Here is a 23,061-nt window from a genome sequence, read left to right on the forward strand (position 1 = left end):
GAGGCACTTGCTTAGATTTTAGCTATTTATTGAGGAGGAGGAAAATAGAGAGGATTGTTAGATTGTATTCATAACACAGTTCAGAGCTTAAAAAGTTAAATTTTGAGGACAAGTTGCATAAAGTTGGCTTCTATTGCCTTGAATTTAGAAAATTGAGGGGTGATCCAATTGAGGTGCTAAAATGATAAATGGATTTGATAGGGTAGATACAGAGAAGCTATTTCCCCTGATGGGGGAATCCAGAACAAGAGGGCATAATCTTAAAATTAGAGCTAGGCCATTCAGGGGTGAAATCAGGAAGCACATTTTCAAATAAAGTGGGATGGAAATCTGGAATTCTCTCCCCGAAAAGGCTGTGGATGCTGGGTCAATTGAAGTTTTCAAGATTGAGATCAATACATTTTTGTTAGGTCAGCGTATCAAGGGATATTGATCAAAGGCGGGTGAATGGTTTTGAGCTTCAGATCAGCCATGATCTAACTGATAGTTAGAACAGGCTCGAGGGGATGCATGGCCTACTCCTGTTCCTATTTAAGGGCAGAAAGAGTCGGCAAGGTATTTGATCACTCAGAACACCATAGACAAGCACAATCGTCCTCAACTGATATCAACACATGCGCACTTCTATCACGGGTTGCTGGATATTTCTCAGGTAGTCATTGCATTAACCAGCTGAGCATCAAAATAGCTTAGTGCGAGATAGTTCTGACAACACAGTTACAGGTGACAGATAATCTAAAAACATCAAGTTAACAATCAAATTAATACTCGTTAAAAAAAGGCATCCTATGTGTGATGCCAAGCTGTCACAATCCTAGGCCTAAGTCTGAAGTCAATCAATGGAAAGTTGTTCAGAAATCCTTGCTCAGCAAGGTGTCCAAAATTGTGCTAATTCTACACCACTGTAGAAATTACATTCAATTTAGATCAGGGTGAAATTAAAAGATCATGATTTATGCTACCAGCTATCGCAACTGAGTTCAGGCATCAAGCAGCTTGAATTAATCAGCCTATTAAATGTTGCATATTAGACCTATTGCCCCCTAATTAAAAATGATTGATGAAAATCTACCTACGAATCAGCTGATTCTATTTGGAGTGAATGGGGATCTTATTCTAACCTACAGCAAAAAATTAGTGTTTTTTTGCCTTTTTGTAACTCATTATGTCTATTAGATACATCTATATGGCAGTTACCTCATTCCAGGCTCAATCAGAATATGAATGATAGTATTATGTAGTGGTCCAGTCTATTTAATAGCGTAGTTTAATATTTCATTGAAAACATGGATTCTGCATCAGTGTGAAATTGCTTGAGTTTTGACACAAGGATTTTATTAGAGAACTAAATAAAGCAAGCTCATGTACAACACATGAATCTCTGATGACAACTGGGTTTGACTCTGGGGCCTGGGGTCAAATCCAGCCCAGACCGATAGGATAAATATCTCCTTTGTCTTCTGTTTTAAAGGACCTTATATCCTTATGTGAAACAAGCTTGGGCAGTCTCAATCCAGTTTTAATTGGCAGAGGACAAAAAGCACAAAACGACCCTAAATTTGGCGACAATTTGGACAGGCTTAATGATGGTTGGTGGGAAATGGCAAAATGTCACACTGGTGAAGTACAGGATGCTCTTCTAAGATTAAGGCCAAGGCACAATAAAGGGGAGGAGCAGAGAGATCTTTACTCTGTATCTTGCTGTGCCATACCTAATCTGGGAGCACCTGATGCTGCCAATGGGTATTGGAATGGAAAGTGTTCCATTCCCCAACTTCAGCAAAAGAGGAATTTCACCCCCACAGTAGCACGAATATACCACTGTTGTTGATTGGCTTATTTTGTTCCCGTTTACCAACAAAACATGTTTATTTTCATCCTTTATTACAAAGGAAAAATAAAACACTTTTCAAATGGATTCAAATAGCTAAACAGTGCCCATGCTAACAAGAACTTGTATGTCAAATTAGTATCACAATCACCGTGTGACAGATAAATCTCTGACATAGTTACGAAATACATACTTTCTGCAAGACTTATCTACAAATGTTTCTGTGCTCAATTCAATTGGAATTGGAGATTTGTACAGAACACTTAACATATTATCTTCATAAATAAACCTTCAAAGAGAGAAATAATGCTTAATAAACACACACACTGTTTGCTATTGTTACTAACAATGGCAACACCATTATAAAATAATCCTTTTAAAATTAAATATTTAAATCTGGCCACTCACTTTTGTCTTTGTGCGTCTTGTACTGAGCAAGGTCCTGGAGAAGATCTTCTGTGATGGCAAGAGGACATCGTGCACTCACTTCTTTGATGGTATTAATCCTGTTTGTGAATAGATTTGTTTTAAGATGTTAATCCACTAATCTTTAGGTTTTCAAACTAGGTTCCTTGGAGCCCAGTGGGTCTGCAAAGATTTCAGATCTTTGTCAATCTTCAGAATTCTGAATGTTTCTGTAATTATTTACTTGGTTGCCCATTATTTCTGTTGCTGTATACTAATAAATTAATTTTCCCCAAAGATAGCACTATTTTTCTTTAGGTAGCAATACTGTCCTGAGAGTTATAGCAAGGTCCCCAGGATTGTTTGTTTTTTAATTCATTCTCGGGAGGTGAGTATTGCTGGCAAAGCCGGCTTTTATTGCCCATCCCTCATTGCCCGGATTTGATACAAACTGAGTGCCTCACTTCAGAGGGCAGTTAAGAGTCAATCACATTGGTGTGCGACTGGAGGTACGTACAGGCCAGACTGGCTAAGGATGGCAGGTTTTCTTCCGTTAGTGAAGATTAGTGAACCAGTTGGGTTATTAACAACAATCAGACAGCTTCATGGTCACTTCTTTACTGATTCATTCCCAGATTCATTTTTTTTTAAAAACTGAATTCAAAATCTCAACTGCAATGATGAGAATTGAACTCACATTCTCTAGATTATTAGTTCATGCCTCTGGGTTATTAGTCCAGTAACATGACCACTACACTGCCGATCCCGTGTCAATATTTGCAGGAGGTCCCCACACAGAAATGTTTGAAAACCTCTGAACCAACCGCGAATCACGTGCACTAAAATCTCAAATCAGGGAAGCAAACCTCACAATGTAAAATTGTCTTCTCTGTTCATTTTAAGAAATGGAGTCCCTTTTTTGTATGTAGCTGCTGAACGACATTAATCCCATTGCTCAGCTCACTGATTTACTGAAAAGCTACATTAACTCTGCTGTGACAAGACGATTCTAGATCAGTTGAGTAGTAGGATATGAGTTTGTGCCAATATTTTGCTACATGATTGGTTCCTGATCTCAGTCATGCCATCGGAGTGAGTCACTGCTCACCTCAGGTCGCTCCTGCACAGCACCTGGTGACAGGAAAACAGAACAGCACTGACAGAAACATGGGACCAACCTCCAGCATGGTCTTTCAAGCAGGGAAAGAAGCAAGCAAAAAAAACAATTATTTTAATGTCTTAACTGAACTGGGGGCATTATTTTATAGAATAGCATACTGATTTGAAGTGGGCTTCCTCAGAAGAAACAGAGGGGCAACCCCCCTTTTTATAAATTAAACCTTTCTGTACTAAAATGAGGGAAGTATTTTCTAACATAGTAAAGATAAATAACTGTAGTTTAGATTGTAATAATAAGTCCTGCCACTAGGTGGAACAAACAGCAAGTGCATTTTTGCATAAATAACCAATAAAATTTCTGTTTTTTGAAATGGATGACAGGCTCCCACGTGTGTGTGTTGGCTCTAACTGGAGAATCAGAAACAAAGGAAATTTAAGTGACGGAATTAACGTTAAAAAGCAAATTACTTTCAGCTCTCATAACATGCACAGCTTTCTTTACATCACATCTCTACAATATGAATTCTACTGTTGATTATAAAGTAAAATTAGTGCAATCTACAGAACCATTGACACTGTAATTGACTGTAATTGTGAAACAAATTATAATCTCGCTACTTTTTTGTTTCATGTTGAATGCTACGGTAGTATCCAAAAAAGGTTAATGTTTCAGGTATTTTGTTTCAATTTCTACACATACCAATGGAATCTACTTAAGCTAAATTCTAATAGAACTACCGATAAACTCCAATGCAGCTACTGATGATGATGATGATGATGATGATGATGATGATGATAAGGGGAAGCTAGATAAGTACATGAGGGAAAAAGGAATAGAAGGTTATGGTGACAGAGTGAGATGAAGTAAGGTGGGAGGAGGCTCGTGTGGAGCATAAACACCGGCATAGACCTGTTGGGCCGAATGGCCTGTTTCTGTGCTGTAAGTTCTATGTAATGATGATGGAGTCTCCCATCGAATGAGTCTCAGTTGTTGGGGGTGTGCAGATGGGAGAAGAGCCCCATCCTGGAAGGACGCATCACAATGAAATCCAGACAAGGTGGTTGATGAGTTATCTTACGTGCCAGGCACTTGGCAGCCGAATTTTTCAACCCAAATTTATTCCAACTGACCTGGCAGACATGATGCCATCGTGGTCTGTTGGTGGCTGTGTTTCCCCAGGTGCCAGGGTTAATATTGCAAGGTTTTAAGGTAACCTTTATCTGAAAGACCTGATAAGGTCTAATAGAACTGTTGTGTTTCAGGATTTCAGATCATTTTTGATAATTTTTCCATGAAAAGCATTTAAAAATGATGTATGTTGAAATGTTGGTTTTAAGCTAAAGTGAGTTCACAAAGGTTTAAAATCCAGTTTACAGCCACATGCAGGGATTAAGAGGATATTGGTACATTACCGAGCTTACCCAAGAATTAATTAGCAACCACTGAAACTGTTCTCCTTAACAATCTGGAATAATAGGAGGTGCGGGGGTTGTTAAACCATCGTTGCCACCCAGGCTCATTGTGTTGGGATAACAATATTCATTCTGAAAACAACAGTAGTTCTCAAGGACTGCATTTGGTTTAATTGGCAGCTTTACAGACCAACTTCTGGACAGGGGACAGGGTAAGAGGTCAAACCCCCCCCCCGCCCCGACCCCACCTCACAATTTTTGTCAAGACATGGATCAAAATAAGGGGAAAACACTAATTAGAAAGGAGTAAAGATAAGCTAAAAGGACTATTGAGAAATTGTAATAGGACTAATGATAACCTGTAATACGAAAAATAACAAGCTTTAATAGGGTTAATGATTTCAGATTTCCAGCATTTGCAATTTTATTTTTCTTTAAATTATTTGTCACTCAACTGATCCAGTAGGTTCAGAAGAGCAAAAGGGTGGTGACAGGAAGACAAATCACAATGGTAGAGGGTACAATATCTCCTCTCTCCCCATCTCCAATTTATGTGCTGGAACATACAAATTTACAATCCCAGCATTCAGGAACACAAATTCCTAAAATGACTTGTGTCCACGGGTGCTCGCTGTCCTAAAGTTCCTCACTCAAATAGTCACTCTTTATGAGAGAGCTGAAACTATAAACATCGACGGCCTATTTGATTTTGGAGGCTATCATAGACAAGCCAGACTCTCCTCACCCAACATTCACAGGCAAGCAGGGATCACCAGAAGCAGAAGCCCTAACTGATCCGCCCTCTCCCTAGCTCAGGTGAACTGAGGCCAATCATGGTGCTCCAATTGCTCTTTCAGATCAGTTCAGCTAACAACAAAGGACCTCTTGATCTGTGTGACTCAGTATCACTGGGCAATGCATTTACCCACTAATCCATTGGAGGGATCATTTAAAAACAGAACATATTATTACTTTTGTATAAACTTGCTCTTTAACAAAATGGAGTTAATTATATTAAGACTGTATATACTTATCTGAAGAAAGAACTAATAATTTAATGTTTGTCATACATACCCTACAGTCATCACTTCACCAGAATTTCTGTCTGTGACAAAGTTGTTTGCTATAGTCATCACCATTGTTTGGATAATCTAGAAAACCAAATAATACATTTCTGATAACATTTTTGACAATAGTAATGTTCACAATACTTGTGGATTTCGTGACATCTGTCCTCCACTAACAAGGGATACAAGTGCTCCATCTTACTGCTTAATTTTGGATCCATCCACCCAATGCACACTCTCCCACAGCCATGCACGTTGTATAGTGCAAGTGACTTAGCAGAGAGAATGCACCCCTAATGTCAAGAGATAAATCAACGCAAGTCTAGCAACATGCCAGTTGACCACCATCCAGTTTGGCTGCAGCAACTAAAACTTTCAATATAGAAATGGATAGAATTGATAGCTTTAGCTTTTCAGCACAGCCTCAGCATCTCCAGACAGTTGATGGAATACCATTATGCACTGGACATCAACTTCTAGTTAAATACGCTGCTAAATAACTAAACCAATGACCGCACAAATTGTATCCAGTGATGAACTGGGAAAGTCACTCACTTATCCTGTAAACTGTTCATATAGCTATCACTATTGGACACCTATTACACTGAGGAGCATCGGTCCTAGTCCAGAGCAAACATTGCAGAAAAACACCAGCCTGTAATGCTCAAGTGTATTCACTACCCGATAAATTCTGTCCACAATTAAGGCACAGTTCAAGGTCCTGGCACAAGGTCCTGGCATCACGATCCATGGATAGACACAAACCTTTGTAGATAAAAGAATGCACCACACTTAACCTGTAAGACCCAATTATTTTTGCCTGTAAATTTTCTGCTACCTTAAATCTACAAAAAATTATATAAACATTCAAAATGTAGGGATTTTAGTTTCTGAGGTAAAAATTGAACACATCAAAATTCTTTTTTTTTAAAAAAATCTAAATAGGGAACATTTTAAATATTTGATCATTACCTCTGGTGGAACCAGCTGATGAGTGGCCTGTGCAGCATACAGAAGAATCTTGGTCACATCTAAAAAGGGGAATATTGAAGGATCACATGTCAATGCATTAAATGGCACTGCTTCACATAGATAATACTTGAGATAGACTCACCTCTTTGATGCGGCTGAAGGAAACGTTGTGTGAATGGGTAGAAGTTGAAGAGGAATAACTGTTAAGTAAAAGGAAAAACAAATGAAGCAACAGTGCACATGGTCATTCTTTACTGACTGCACAGACCAGAAGCCTCCTTCACACACAGACAAACGAGTCAATAAGTATTTCATCTTATGTAGTGGCTGAAACTGTCACAAGCCCATGAACACAAATGTTCCAGACTCTGACAACGTCTAGACAATCTGGTCTCTAAACTATTTAGATCACCAAATGATCATTATGATGTAGTATGCATTCAAGTATTATTCTTTTATAAAATGTACCGCTCCTCACCTCGAATAGCGAATTGTAAGTGACAGGCTGCTGTCCCAGGGTTTTATTGAGAGCAAAAACAGAAAAAGTTAACCACGAAATATCCAAAATTACTAGTGAGGATATTGAGCATAGCGTACAATTTCAATTGAAAATTCTCTTCATAATCCAAGAGATCCATGTGCTGATCAGAGAGACAATTTAGTAGCAGATGTCGGTAGCTATTTTCTTTCTGCTTATTCATTAACGATTTTAAAATTCATTCTCTGAATGTGGGTGTCAGTGACAAGGCCGGCATAAACTGCCCAACCCCTAGTTGCCTTACTGAGTGGCTTTCTAGTCCATTTCTCAGGGCAGTTAAGAGTCAACCACTTTGGTATGAGACTGGAGTCACACATAGGTCAGACCGGGTAACGACAGCAGGTTACCTTCCCTAAAAGCACATGGAAGGCTTTGAGTTCAACAACATCTAGCCATAGGTTTCTCAACTGTTAGAAATTGTAGATTTTGAACTATTGATCCTTAAACCCTGTTAAAAGCTCTAACTCCATTTACAAAAGCCTTTTAAATCTATGTTATGAATGTCTTGATGGGTAGTTAGATACTTGCGACAGTCCACTGAGAAAGAACTTGCATTTATATAGTGCCTTTCATATTCAGAACCTCTCTGGCCACAGGGGATGTGCCAGAGGACTGGAGAACCGCTAATGTAGTACCATTATTCAAGAAGGGGAGTAGGGAAAAACCGGGGAACTACAGGCCAGTGAGCCTAACATCAGTGGTAGGAAAATTATTGGAAAAAATTCTGAAGGACAAAATTAGTCTCCACTTGGAGAAGCAAGGATTAATCAGGGATAGTCAACATGGCTTTGTCAAGGGAAGATCATGTCTGACTAATTTGATTGAATTTTTTGAGGGGGTGACTAGGCGTGTGGATGAGGGTAACGCAGTGGATGTGGTATACATGGATTTCAGTAAGGCCTTCGATAAAGTCCCGCACAGGAGACTGGTCAAGAAGGTACGAGCCCATGGAGTCCAGGGTGCCTTGGCACTTTGGATACAAAACTGGCTTAGTGGCAGAAGGCAGAGGGTGATGGTCGAAGGTTGTTTTTGTGACTGGAAGCCTGTGGCCAGTGGGGTACCACAGGGATCTGTGCTGGGGCCCTTGCTGTTTGTGGTCTACATTAACGACTTGGATATGAATGTAAAAGGTATGATCAGTAAGTTCGCTGATGATACAAAAATTGGTAGGGTGGTAAATAGCGAGGAGGATAGCCTCAGTCTGCAGGACGATATAGATGGGTTGGTCAGATGGGCGGAACAGTGGCAAATGGAATTTAACCCGGAAAAGTGCGAGGTGATGCACTTTGGAGGGACTAACAAGGCAAGGGACTACACAATGAATGGGAGGACCCTAGGCAAGACAGAGGGTCAGAGGGATCTTGGTGTGCAAGTTCACAGATCCCTGAAGGCGGCGGAACAGGTAGATAAGGTGGTAAAGAAGGCATATGGGATACTTGCCTTTATTAGCCGAGGCATAGAATATAAGAGCAAGGAGGTTATGATGGAGCTGTATAAAACACTGGTTAGGCCACAGCTGGAGTACTGTGTGCAGTTCTGGTCGCCGCACTACAGGAAGGATGTGATCGCTTTGGAGAGGGTGCAGAGGAGATTCACCAGGATGTTACCAGGGCTGGAGCGCTTCAGCTATGAAGAGAGACTGGGAAGATTGGGTTTGTTTTCCTTGGAGCAGAGGAGGCTGAGGGGGGACATGATTGAGGTGTACAAAATTATGAGGGGCATAGATAGGATGGATACTCAGGAACTTTTTCCCTTCGTTGAGGGTTCTATAACAAGGGGGCATAGATTCAAGGTAAAAGGCGGGAGGTTCAGAGGGGATTTGAGAAAGAACTTTTTCACCCAGAGGGTGGTTGGAGTCTGAAACTCACTGCCTGAAAGGGTTGTGGAGGCAGGAACCCTCACAACATTCAAGAAGCATTTGGATGAGCACTTGAAATGCCATAGCATACAAGGCTACGGACCAAATGCTGGAATATTGGATTAGATTAGACTGGGCTTGATGGCCGGCGCGGACACGATGGGCCGAAGGGCCTCTATCCGTGCTGTATAACTCTATGACTCTATGACTCTATCCCCAAGATGTCCCAAAGTGCTTCAGAGCATTCAATAAATTACTTTTGGATTTGAGTCTTTGTTTTCACGTAGGGAAACATGCCAGCTAATTCGCACACAGCAAGGTCCTACAAACAATGAGGTAAATGACCAGTTAATTGGCTTTTGGTGATGTTGCTTGTGGCATTAATGTTGACCAAGACACCAGGAGCACTACCCTGCTCTTCTTCGAATAGCACCATGAGGCCTTTTACATCCACCTGAACAGGCAGGCAGGGCCTCGATTTAATGTCTCATCCAAAAGATAGCACCTTCGACAATGCAGAACTCCCTCAGTACTGCAATGAAGTGTCAGCCTACATCATGTGTTCAAGTCATGGAATGTGGCTTAAAACCACAACTTCTGACAAAGAGGCAAGAGTGCTACCACTGAAGCCTGAGAGATGTCCTCTGATGACTGGCCTAGTGGTACCATATAATGATTCCTGGTTCTGCATATTTGGTTATTTAACACTATTGCACCCTGATTTCCTGTGTTATCCTTATATAATTTGAACTGTATTGCCAAAGAATTATTTCAGTAAACCTTTGATTAAAATGGCTCAAAAAAATTTACCTCATGAATTCCAACTAATCTTGATATTAGGTCCATCATCATCATCTTAACTTCAAATCTTTCCTTAGAATCTTCCAACTGTTTGAAAATTTTCTCTGCAAAACCTGTAGCAAAGTGAACCGTATTCCATTAAAGTTTTGTCAAGTGATACAGGTTGAAGTAAATTTCTACCAATAGGGAACAGATGTAGGATTGTTTCTATGCCATGTAGACCAAAATAGCTAGAAAAAGCTTCCATTACGATGAATTCCACTCAGGAGAACCACTGCACTGACCTATAGGCACCTTCAGTACCTATAATGTAAATCAGCCAAAAAGAGGAGTACATCCATCCCAGAAGTTAAAGTCTTTCTATAAGGAACAGGATTACCAACAGTTTGAATTGATTAAAGCCATCACATGCGCAGTAGCTGGTTTGTGGAATTAACTTCGAACAGGGTTCTCAACTCACCACCACAAAAAGTGTGAGGGCAAGTATCCGAGTGCATTAATATCTGAAAGGCAGTAGAATAGGTATTTTGGGGCCAATTATAGCACATAGGATTACTGACTTTTTTTATATCAAAAAGGAACAAACTTGTTGGCCCTAATGGCCGTCGGCTGCCCACCGGGAGGGGGGGGCGGGCGGGCGTCAGCCTTCCGCCGGGGGTGGGGGTGGGGGGCAGATCGTGTCAGGTTTGTTTGGCAGGCCGGGGTGGGGGGGGGGGGGGGGGGGCGGGGAAGCATTCCTGCTCTTCCTGAGCCACAAGCAGTTCTGGAAATGCATTTACCTGCTGGATCTGGCAGCTCCCGCATACCTTTAGCTGCCAGGTTTCCCGAGCCCTGGAAACCCGTGCTGTAGGCGTTGAATTCAAATCGCTGACAAAATCTGAGGCACGGAGTCTGACTGAAATATTATAATTACTGACCCGCCTCTCCAGCGCGGGTTAATCGGCCGTCCCCCAACCCACCACAGTTAAACCGGAAGTAGGCGTGTTTGCGGCGGGTTAGGGTCGGGTTTCCCATTGTTAACAATTTAACCTCCCCCCCCCCCCCCCACCCCGGCCACTGTCCCACCCATCCTGGGGGGTTAAAATTATCCCCAATGTCTGTGTTATGGAATTGAACAAACCTAGAAAATCCCAGATCTCAGTTAGGGCAATTGTCGGGTTGGCAATAGCAGGGATGCTATGGTTATACACAAATGCTCCTGGATTTGGGAAGAGCAAATCTACCATGGTTCCTGCTCATGGTTGCTATATGGTGACCCTTATCACAACTGCAGACGTGTGGACACCAGCCAACGACAGGCAATCACTGTGTTCCCCACAGTCAAATAGCCTCTCAATACTCACTAATAACACACACAAATATAATGATTACTTAGAGCATGATACCAGACAACAACCGTTAGCCATTTGGATTGCATCATAATGAGAGTCAATCATTTCACAAGAGGTGAGGGGAGATATAGTAAAAGAAAGATTCTTAATTGGGAAATTGTGACCTCTTTATAACTGTTCACAGTAAACTGAAGACAAGCAAATTTCTTACCTTGTGGATCATGAATCAGGTGAATAGCTGAAAAATTAAATACTTCTGCCTTTTTCTTCTTTTTATGTTTCTGTAACAAAATAAGTATATATAAACATGCAAACTAAGTCATTATGGCCAGAATCAGGAAACTTATTTAATAATGGCATGCCTAAAATCAAGGCAATGGGCTTTTAAAAAGGAACCCAGGCTCAAGTATAAAAGGCATTTTGGGTGCTTATTGTTCTTTAGTAAGCGTAATCAAAACATGGTCAAATTAGAATGTTTACACAATTTTCCTTAATTCTTGTTTTGAGTTAAAAGCTCTTTGTGCTCATTAAGGTGAGGGATGTTAAGTCTTGGAAAATCTAACACTTTCCCATTGGGTAGCCTGTGTCATTATTAAGCAGTCCCAAGTCAGGAACAGTAGAGTTTGTTGCCAAATAAAGCTTCCTCAATTCTCTCCTAACAAGGTGCATTATTCCCAACCTCAAGAGTATTGCAGCACATTTTACGTTCCCCAAACCTTTGGTATCCCTGAATGGGGCTGCCAATTTAGTGTCAACTGGCACTGAATTATGGGCAGTTTTGTGCTAAAAGCCAGTGAACCATCAAGAATTGGGTTGGGTTGAGACTGTCCAAACTCATTTCACGCAAGTCCCCCGTAAAGCCAAACAAAAACTTTCTTTCCGTCAGTCTGGGCTGGAATGGAACCCAGTTTCCAGAAGTAAAAGGCAGTGTCTACCTCTTAGCACAATTCAATCTGTTTTGTTTTGAGTCAATTCATTGCTTAAAAAAAAGCTTAGATGTAGCAGATGAATGGGGAATAGGTGTTAGACAAACTGGCAATATCACCCAGGACGGCCACAATATTGCTGATGTGGGACATGTCACACTGGTTTAATAAATTACATGGCTCCTCTTCCTTTATACAACACATCCAATTTTAACTGCCGTGTTACTAATCTCCATATTGTCTATTAGTCAGCAACAAAAGCACTTCACTGCTGAAAAAGAATTGCTTACTTTCAGGACTTTCAGAGCCTTTTCTAGTTTCTTTTTGTTTTTTGTAGCTTTCTTTCCAGTTGCATATCTCATGAGTACATCTCGTGTCGTTGGTCCTTCATCCTTAAAGGAAATTGTCCACAAGATCATTAAACAGATAGCCCTTGGCTTTTACATGTAATTTCTGTGTAATTCTAACATGGAAACAGACTGTTCGGCCCAACCAGTCAGTGTTGGTGTTTACCCTCCATACGAGCAGCTGTCCTAATCCCATGTGCATGCCCTGTTCCCTTATCCCTTTATTCCCCTTTCCTTCAATCACCTATCTAGCCTATTCATAAATGTTGGCGTGGTCTCTGCTTCTATCACTAACTCTGGTAGTACCTCACAATCCTCATTGTAAAAAAAATGTTTCTCCTGCTCTCTGCCCAAGTCTCTTACATTTAATATATATTTATGTGCCCTTGTTCTAGACCCCTCAATCACTGGAAACTGTCAGTCCACTAGGCCAATCATTATTTAAATACCTCTATCAAATCAACCCTTAATCTCCTCTGTTCTAAGGAAAACAGCCCCAATTTTTCCAAGTCTTTCTTCGTATTTGCATTTACTCATACCAGGCAGCACTCTAGTGAATCTGCCCTGTACCCTCTCTATCGCCTCAACATCCTACTTACAGTGTGGGGCCCAAAGCTGCACACAGTACACTTAACTGTGTCTTACTAAAGTTTTATATAGATTCATCATTACTTCACAACTTTTATATTCTATATTTCTTGCCATAAAACCTAGTATCCCAATAGCTTTTTTTAAAATGGCCTTATCCACTTGAGGTGCAACTTTTAATGTCTTGTGAACCTGAACCCCCAAATTCCTCTGCTCTTCCACATCAGTTTCCTTTGGTCTTCTGAATCGTTTACTATGCCTCCTATTTTAATACTGTCTTCAAATTAGAACACCACTCCCTCAAGCCCTATACCCAAATCATTGATGTACATAGTGAACAGAAGCAGTTCCAGAATAGAACCCTACCGACCTCCAGTCATTCTGAAAAATTGTCCTTAAAACAGAGAGCAGAAGTTAAGAATTAAATTATCAGACTTACCTCAGAGTCCAAATCGCTATCGTTTTTCTCATCTACATCTTTACCCAGAAAGAATTTCAGAGCACCAACCAAAATCTGAATGTTTAGAAACAAAAGTCTTTGTATTACCAAGTTACGGTGGCAACATGAAATGTAACACTCCAGCGGGAATGTGAGACTGGAACGCGAGCATTTGAGACAATCAAGTTCTAGAATGTGAAGTAGAAAAGAATGAGTATGTGGAGCTGATGGGATGCAGCTAGAAAAAGAGGATGTAATCCAAACAAACTGAAGGGAAGAAACTACTCGCGAAGCTGAGGCAAACCCAAAAATTTAGAAACTAGTCAGGCCAGAAGGAGAATCCAACACAAGGCATGGAGAAAAATTAATAGAAAGATTCCTAGAGATCAATTAAAAGAATCAAGAAACATCAAAAAAATGTAAAGCTTCAAGACAGAAGCACAGTTAAACTGGGAAGAAAAGGAAAAACATATGTCGAACAGCAAGAGGAAAAAGGAGAACTTAATATAACCAGAAAGAAAGGATTCCAGACAATAGAAAGAAACTGGGTTTGTAGCTGACACTACAAACAATATTACATATTAGAGACTTATTGATAATTGGTGCTGGAAGTAATTGAGAAAGTGTTATTTTATATGAGCATAGGAACAGGAATAGGCCATTCAGCCCCTCGAGCCCGCTCCGCCATTTGATAAGATCATGGCTGATCTGTGATCTAACTCCATATACCTGCCTTTGGCCCATATCCCTTAATACCTTTGGTTGGCAAAAAGCTATCTATCTCAGATTTAAAATTAGCAATTGAGCTAGCTAGCAATCGAGCATTTTGTAAAGGTTACATATAATGGTGGTTATAAAGTGTTGGCTAAAATTGTTTAAATCATTTGTGGTTACAATAACTTTGAGTATACTATAAGCAACTTCAATCTTTCATAAAGCATTATATATTGGAATCAAGTGCACAGGCTTGTCAGACCCGGGCAAGGTACTGTTACATCTATAATATATTAAAAGTCTTGTGTATGAAACGCACTTACTGCCTATTGTCATGATTTTAAGTGACACTTTTTATGTCAACATTTATAATGCAAATCCCTATATTGACAATATGTAATGAAAAGCCTTGTTAAGATTGTCTCACACAATGTAATTCTACCCCTAGGTGGTGCTATTCCAGGCTATCTCAGGGCTTAAAATCTCTTCTCAGTCAATTTACCAACATTGGAAGTTACCAGAAGAAAAATTGGACCAACCATTTGCATTTTTTTTTTAAATGTTTCCTCTCTGCTATTTGCCCAACTCTATGACTGCAAATTTTCTGGGACCAGCCTTCCTAAGCACAAGGAAAACATTCTCATGGTCCTAGAGCCTGGCCTGGGCCCACTCCAGAGAATGAAAATTATTAGTTACCTTGTCTTATTCCCAAGAATGAAAAAAACCTTATTTATCTGGCCCAGCTATCAGTCCAGCCCCAGGCCTGAAAACAATTTTTAAAAAATGATAACTGTAGCTCCCCCCTACTAATAATAAATTGTTTAACTCGCTCTGCTGTTTAGGCCCCATGGCTGGCTGCAAAATCTTTCCGGCTCGGCCCTTTTCCTCAGGCCGCACTCTCTAGACAGCCCTATTCTTGAATGAAATAAAAAATAATTTTAAAATACTTCCCTGTCCCACTCTCAGCTGCAATGTAAATTAATGTTAAAATATTTCCAGCCTCACTCATGGCTATAGCTGCAAAGTTAATGTTTAAAAAAAAAATCCAGGCTCCTCTTCCTAATGCTGCATTATGAATGAGCTTCGCTAAATTCATTAAGTCTGGAGAACCATATTGTATTTATTCCTTTCACCTCATTGACAAATTTAAGTGCAATCATGTTGGATTAAATGGCCATTGCTTTATTTAATTAATAAATTTGTGCAAGTGCTTTGTATTAAATAGCCACTGCCACTATTTAACTTACAATAATTTTGGAGAAAGCCAATTGCAGTAAATGACCGCTGCTTTTATTTAATTGATAAATCTCAAGGGTATGGCTCAATTCTTCTGACTTCCCATCAACAAGCTGTCCTGCCCCATGGCAGTTTATAGTTCTCAACTCCTTCTTACCTTGGTCACTTTTGAGAAACAAGCTGTTGTAATGACATTCACAGTTTTTGCATCATTCCTGTAAATAAATCATATCTTTGCATCAGTAAGGGTCAGCCTAATGATTCTCCTCATCCTGGACATATTTTATTTTAACATTCTACAGACATGGATTCATGAGCAGTGGCAGTCTTCCAGTATTCGTCAAAGAGACCATTCTTCATGTTTGAGCCTGAACAGTGAGTATCAGCAGGCTATTTCACTATGGGAAATTATCACATCTGAGCTTGATCTTATTTTCACCCAACATCCACCCTTGCCCATTTTCCAGAAAAGATCCCTGAATAGCGCTCAGCAGCAGGAACCCTGACTTCTTCATTCCCTAGCTAGGGGGACACTGAAGCCAACTGTGGCATCCCCACCAGTGGTCTGGATGAGATCAGCTAATTCAACACAAACCAGAGCTGAAACCTAGGAGTCTATACACTAAAACACACAACTGTTGGTCCCCCAGCCTTGTCTCTTGCCAGACTATGATGAAGTTCTATAAGCTTAAGTAAAGTTGGGTGTGTCTTACCTAACTTAAGGTAAACAGAACCTCTATCATGTGAACTTCTTAATTGTTTGGTTTGAAGACTCTTAAATATGGTGATGGAGTTGACACCTGGCTGACCAAAAAGAAACAGTGTATTTACTTACTAAGGCACCGGGGTTTGAGCTTCACCTGCAAAACATCTGTAAACTAAGATGTTGATAAAGAAAGATGAGTAATTTTGAGGCCTCATTGTTGGTGGGAAGCCTCAGAAATTTGTCCAACACTGCCCACAATTTTCCACCTATATGCCTTGTTCAACCTGAGACAGTGGCTGGAGAGGGCAAGGGTACAGATTTTGTTGCAGAAGACGAAGATGCTACTTCTCCCTTTCCTTCCTCCCCGGTACATAGAGAAACAATCAGTATATCATGTAACGTTAACCCTGTCTTTCCAATGTTGGAGGAAATTGCAGCTTGTCCAAGACTTCAGTCTGATAACAGAGGTACTGGAGAGGTCAAGCTGGATGTCCTCAATGTACACGTGGAAGCTGACCCATTGTCTGCAGATGATGTTGCCCTGGGGCAGCATGTAGATGAGGAAGAGGAGGGGTCAAGGATAGATCCTTGGGGAACTCCAGAGGTAATGAAACGGGGTCGGGAAGAAAAGCCATTGCTGGAGATGCTCCGACTACGATTAGATGGGTAAGATTGGAGCCAAGCGAGGGTAGTGCCACTGAGCTGAACAACGGGGAAAAGAGGCATTGGAGGGGAATGATGTGGTCAACCATGATGCAGGCTACAGAAAGGTTGAAGACGAGGAGGGATAATGCACCATGGTCACAGTCATAAAAGGATGTCCTTTGCCACTTTTGTTAGGGCCGTTTTGGTGCTGTGGCAAGGGTGGTAGACAATGAGAATTTTAAAGGAGGTGAGGGGGGTGGAACAAGGTGAAGTGCTTGAAGGAGAAGGAACTGGAGGAAGACAAAGGTGTGACTTGGTGATAAGCACTATACCACCACCGTGGAAGTTTGACTGGGATTTATTCTGAGATGTTACTTCTCCTTTTCCTTCCTCCCCTGCTTCTCCTCCAGAAAAAGTCAATGTATCTTGGAACATTAATCCTGTCATTTTTGTTGACAATTGTGCCTTCTATGGACACGGTAAACCGAAAAGGTGAGCAACATTGACAAGATGCTCCTCTCGTAAAAGCGTTGATGAAAACTGTGATCAGAGAGTCAAACATCATGAAAAATAAATGCAAATAAAGGTGCAACTGTATGACTCAGGCAGGTCTCCAATACTACAAATAATCAAGGATACAAATTATAAATTCTGTGCAAACATTTGGTTAATTTCTTAAACTGTATTATTTGAGCTGATTCGTGTCTGTAAATTTGATTGATAATTCTAAAGTATGTTCTAACTTATATATGTTGGGAGTCAATCTCTCTCGTTTGCATCCTGGCCCCCTCTATTTTTTCTTTACAAGTTGCTTATTGCCAGTCAGGAAAGACAGGTGATCTGGGTGATGAACATCTCCATGGCTGACATTAATGGATAGACGGGCCAACAAAAAAGTATAACTTGAGCAAATTAGACAAGATAATTTCTTCTTTACTTCCTAGGAAACAATACCTCATGCTCAAAAAGCAAGCAGCTTCTAATGGCAAGTAACCCTGGTACCAAACTTGCAACTTCCTGATCAGATTCTAAACCTTTCCAAGTGCATTTATTGCCAAACCCTTCATATTGACATTGGACCTCAGCATGAGCAAGGTACATGACTGAGGCTCTAATGTTAATTATTTGAGAAGCACAAATAATTATTTAATATCAGTGCAAAAGAACATAAGAAACAGGAGCAGGATGAGGATGAGGCCATACGGCCCCTCGAGTGAGTTCCCCGATTCAAGATTATGGCTCATCTTCTACCTCAACTCCACTTTCCTGCCCTGTCTCCATATCCCTTGATTCCCTTAGTGTCCAAAACTCTATCGATCTCAATCTTGAATATACTCAACGACTGAACATCCTCAGCCCTCTAGGGTAGAGAATTCCAAAGGTTCACAACCCTGTGAGTGAAGAAATTCCTCATCTCGGTCCTAAATGGCCGACCTCTTATCCTATGACCCCTCATTTGAAAATCTCCAGCATCTACCCTGTCAAGCCCTCTAAAAATTTTATAAGTTTCAATGAGAACACCCCTCATTCTTCTATACGCCACAGAATATAGGCCCATTCTACTCAATCTCTTCTCATAGGACAACCCTCTTATCCCAGGAATCAATCTAGTGAACTTTTGTTGTACCCACTCGAAGGCAAGTATATCCTTCCTTAGGGAAGGAGACCAAAACTGTACACAGTTCTCCAGGTGTGGTCTCACTAGAGCCCTGTATAATTGCAGCAAGACCTCCTTACTCTTATACTCCAACCCCCTTGCAATAAAGGCTAATATACCATTTGCCTTCCTAATTGCTTGCTGTACTTGCATGTTAACTTTCTGTGATTCATGTACAAGGACACCCAAATCTTTCTGACTACCAACCTTTCTTAGTCTCTCACCTTTTAAAAGATATTCTGCTTTTCTATTCTTCATACCAAAGTGGATAATTTCACATTTCCCCACATTATACTCCATCTGCCACCTTCTCGCCCACTCACTTAACCCGTCTATATCCCTTTGCAGCCTCTTTATATCTTCCTCTCAGATTACTTTCCCATCTATCTTTGTATCATCAGCAAACTTGGATACATTACACTCGGTCCCCTCAGCTAAGTCATTGATATATATTGTAAATAGCTGAGGCCCAAACTCTTATCCTTGTGGCACCCCACTAGTTACAATCTGCCAACCCAAAAATGACCCATTCATTCCTACTCAGTTTTCTGTCCATTAACCAATCCTCAATCCATGCTAATATATTACCCCCAACCCCATGAACTCTAATCTTGTGTAACAACCTCTTGTGTGGCACCTTACTGAATGCCTTTTGAAAATCCAAATATACTACATCCATTGGTTCCCCCTTATCTACCCTGCTAGTTACACCCTCAAAAAACTCCAATAGATTTTACAAACACGATTTCCCTTTCATAAAATCATGTTGACTCCGCCTAATCATATTGTGATTTTCTAAGTGCCCTGTTACTACGTCCTTAATAATAGATTCTAGTATTTTCCCTACTACTGATGTCAAGCTAACTGGCCTATAGTTTTCTCTCTCCCTCCTTTCTTGACTAGCGGGGTTACATTTGCTACCTTCCAGTCCATGGGGACCATTCTAGAATCTAGGGAATTTTGGAAGATCAAAACCATTGCATCCACTATCTCTGCAGCCACTTCTTTTAGAACCCTAGGATGTAAACCATCAGACCCAGGGATTCGTCAACTTTTAGTCCCATTAATTTCTCCAGTACTTTTTCTTTACTGATTTTAATTACTTTAAGTTCCTCACTCTCATTAGATCCTTGGTTCCCCACTATTTCCAGTATGTTTTTTGTGTCTTCTACTGTGAAGACAGATACAAAATATTTGTTTAACATCTCTGCCATTTCCTTGTACCCCATTATAATTTCTCCTGTCTCTGCCTCTAAGGGACCCACGTTTACTTTCACTAATCTCTTCATTGTTACATACTTGAAGAAGCTCTTAAAATCTGTTTTTATATTTCATGCTGGTTTACTCTCATATTCAATCTTCTTCATCATCAATTTCTTGATCATCCTTTGCTGATTTCTAAAACCCTCCCAATCCTCAGGTTTACTACTCTTTTTGGCAACATTGTAAGCATCTTCTCTTAATCTAATACTATCCTTAACTTCTCTAGTTAGCCATGGTTGGATCACTTTTCCCGGGGAGTTTTTATTCCTCAAGGGAATGTATATTCATTGAGAATTCTGAATTATTTCTTTAAAAAACAAAGTACATTTAAGCATCTGTTAACTATTAAGTTGGACGTTAAATATCTTCATTGAAAAGTAACTACTCATGAACCACAACACCTAAACTTACCAGATGTTCCTTTTGTACAGTTCTATCATTACATCCAGGGATATCTTGGCTGCTATAGGGTTGCTGTCCCTCAACATGGTGTACATAAAATTTTGCAAAATCTGAGAATATACAAACACAAGGATTACCTAATCCCACAGGAATATATTTCTTAGTATTCACACTACTTTTTTTACTTTTAAAAGAAAGTCTACAGTGAAGTAAATTTCATTCAAAGTATTCATACATTTTATGCTGGGGGGGTGGGGGGGGGGGGTGGAAATCAAAATCAGGAGTTATTTTTACATAAGAAACACCAAGATTCTTAACACCTAGGAAGCACACGAGGTTGGGCCTCCCTCCCTGCTACACCATTTCTTGATGTCACTGATGGGGAGTATTCTTGCGTGCCCCAGAGTACCTACATAGAAACAGCAAGCATCACGACTTCCAGTCGGCACAAGAGCCAATCTGGAGTCATAAAACCGCAGAGAATTACGCTATTGTCTAGAAGGGCAGAGCTACACCTCCAGCCAATTAGATTCCTACATACCCCTTGGAATATGCAGGATCTGAAGAAAGAATGTGAAAACCTCTGGGTTATCCCCAGTATTATGACATGTAAAACTACAGAGACACTTAAAGGAGGGAGGTGAATAAAAACCTGTTGCCACAGTATAATCCATTTTAGTGTGCATGTACCATGGTGAAGTTTCACTCTACCTCTCCACATAAAGGTCGCACAAGATTCACTCATGTAGTTTCTCCTGTCATAATTGCAACTAACATTACTGTACATGCTCAAATTTTGTGCATGTGCACTTAGTGCAAAGTTGCTTGACAACTCTTGCTCTGGCTGTGGATCTTCCCCTTGTCGGCAGAAGGTCTACACAGCCCAGTGATGCTGAAATCTTAGTTCACACGCAGGCCCAACAGTGAGCTGATTACATTGCCACTGCCAGAAGTTTGGGTTAGAGACAGCAAGTGAAAAGTATATTCCAAAAGGTTGTTGCTGTCTCCTACAGCAAGCGCGTAACATCTTTCACACTAGAGATTTGCCACAAAAGTCGCTCTTGTCACTGGAGGCAAAGCTTAGCAGAACAGGCCGACCCTTGTCACATAATTAGTGAGTGGAATGATTCTGATTAAATCACTTTTAAGTCAGGCAGATTCATGATCAAACTATACATCCACTCCCAATCTAACTTGCATTTATCGGAATCCTTCGACCATACCATTTGTACCTGCTTCACTTCTGACCCTTTCTCTTTCTCCTCCCATTCAGATCTGACTGTCCCTTTTTCTGCTCCTTAACTTCAGTCTCTCAATTTCTCCTCCATCCCTTCTATCTTTCCCCTTCTCTTTCATATTTTCACAATTTTTTTTCTCTTGCTCTTTCTTACCCTATTTTTGTCTCTCTCTTCTGTTTGTCTCTGCAACTGTGATCGGGAACAAAGCAGCACCATCGGTGGCTACTGTGTCTGGGCTACGCTGGGGTCGCTGCTGGATTCTGGGGGCAGAATGTGGTATCTCCTAGTTGGTAGATTTTTGTGGGGGGCATTGGCATGTTCATACTCAGGATTTGAGAGCCTGAGTCAGTCAGTTGCTCCAAAGATATCCCCCTTCCCAATACCAGTCCCAGCAGAACACTAAGGAAATGACATGAGGTGAACCCTAATGGTTGTGAGAGACAGCAAAGCTGTCTGTGGTTTTTTTGAAATTACCACAACTGGTAAGCTGTTTCTGAGGTTGAGAGGGATCAAGAGGCAGAGCTCTGCAGGCTGGATAAAATTGAAACACAGGCTGGATTCGGCCTACAGGCTGGGGAATTGAACACGCCTGCTGCTATATAAAGGGGGCATTATTGTATTCAAAGATCCCTAGCCTTTCCAGGCAATCTGTAAATTCCAGCTAGTTGCTGCTGGTATTTGCAGTAAGGTTGCTGCAATTCTGACAGGAAAGTTCACAGGGTTATGCTACAAGCTTAATGTCGCAACTTCCATGTTTCCGCACCTACAGGTCTTACATTTTAATTTTATAACACAGCAACTTGAATGCTTTGGCTTTTTTTTTTTAACATTCATATTTTGAAGGTGTACACTGATGATTGAATTGTGATACATCCGATTCAGAAAATGGTTTTCAGGGACATATGTGTTAAATTATTGACAGTTACAAATATGTAAAACACATTGCACTACTCATTCATGAAGGGGAAAGTAAAATACTTACATGCACTCTTACTCATAAGATTCTCTGGCATGATTGACTACGACAACTTAAGCAATATATTCATATTTACATCTGATGACTTCTAATCTTTCGTTAAGGTGATCACTGCCATTTCACACGAGAACTGCCAAAACTTGACACATGAATGAGGAATCCCTTTATGATAGGAAATTCACCACAAAATTGCTCTCTTGTCCTACATCAATTGAAAACCAAACCTTGATACTGGTCCTGGTTTAGAACGTTTTCTTTTAGTTACTCACTGTGTTCACTTTGTTGTTTTTGTGTTTGGCGTTGATATTCTTAATATCAGTCACAATATGCGTGTATAGGGTCTGATAATATAAAAAAGAACATTTTAAAGTTCAGGAACACTAGAACACCTGCAACTTACATGTTTTTGAAATAGTACAAGTAGTATACCTTTCGTAGGAGTTTGTCACGACATCTCAGGAGTTCAAAGAATAATTCCAGCAAACTTGTAGGATTCAGGAGGTTCTTATTTCTCAACAAAATCAAAGCTTTACAAAATGTCTAAACAAGATTTCAAGAAAAAAATTAATGCACTAAGATCAAACTATAG

General features: G+C 40.4%; 1 protein-coding gene across 1 annotated transcript in view; it reads right to left on the reverse strand.

Moving 5' to 3' along the window:
* The window catches only part of sdad1 (SDA1 domain containing 1), a 50,715-nt gene that overhangs the window by 19,294 nt on the left and 8,360 nt on the right, over positions 1–23,061 (reverse strand). The window contains exons 4-15 of the mRNA XM_067990326.1: positions 22,902–23,012; positions 22,742–22,813; positions 20,268–20,368; positions 15,743–15,800; positions 13,636–13,710; positions 12,552–12,653; positions 11,547–11,616; positions 10,014–10,117; positions 6,950–7,007; positions 6,808–6,866; positions 5,843–5,919; positions 2,240–2,337 (exon numbers count right to left, since the gene is read on the reverse strand). Coding sequence (XP_067846427.1) covers positions 2,240–2,337; positions 5,843–5,919; positions 6,808–6,866; positions 6,950–7,007; positions 10,014–10,117; positions 11,547–11,616; positions 12,552–12,653; positions 13,636–13,710; positions 15,743–15,800; positions 20,268–20,368; positions 22,742–22,813; positions 22,902–23,012 — 985 coding nt within the window. The remainder of the gene's footprint in view (positions 1–2,239; positions 2,338–5,842; positions 5,920–6,807; positions 6,867–6,949; positions 7,008–10,013; positions 10,118–11,546; positions 11,617–12,551; positions 12,654–13,635; positions 13,711–15,742; positions 15,801–20,267; positions 20,369–22,741; positions 22,814–22,901; positions 23,013–23,061) is intronic.

The sequence above is a fragment of the Heptranchias perlo genome, chromosome 1 (genome assembly GCF_035084215.1).
Source record: "Heptranchias perlo isolate sHepPer1 chromosome 1, sHepPer1.hap1, whole genome shotgun sequence".
NCBI classification, from domain to species: domain Eukaryota; kingdom Metazoa; phylum Chordata; class Chondrichthyes; order Hexanchiformes; family Hexanchidae; genus Heptranchias; species Heptranchias perlo.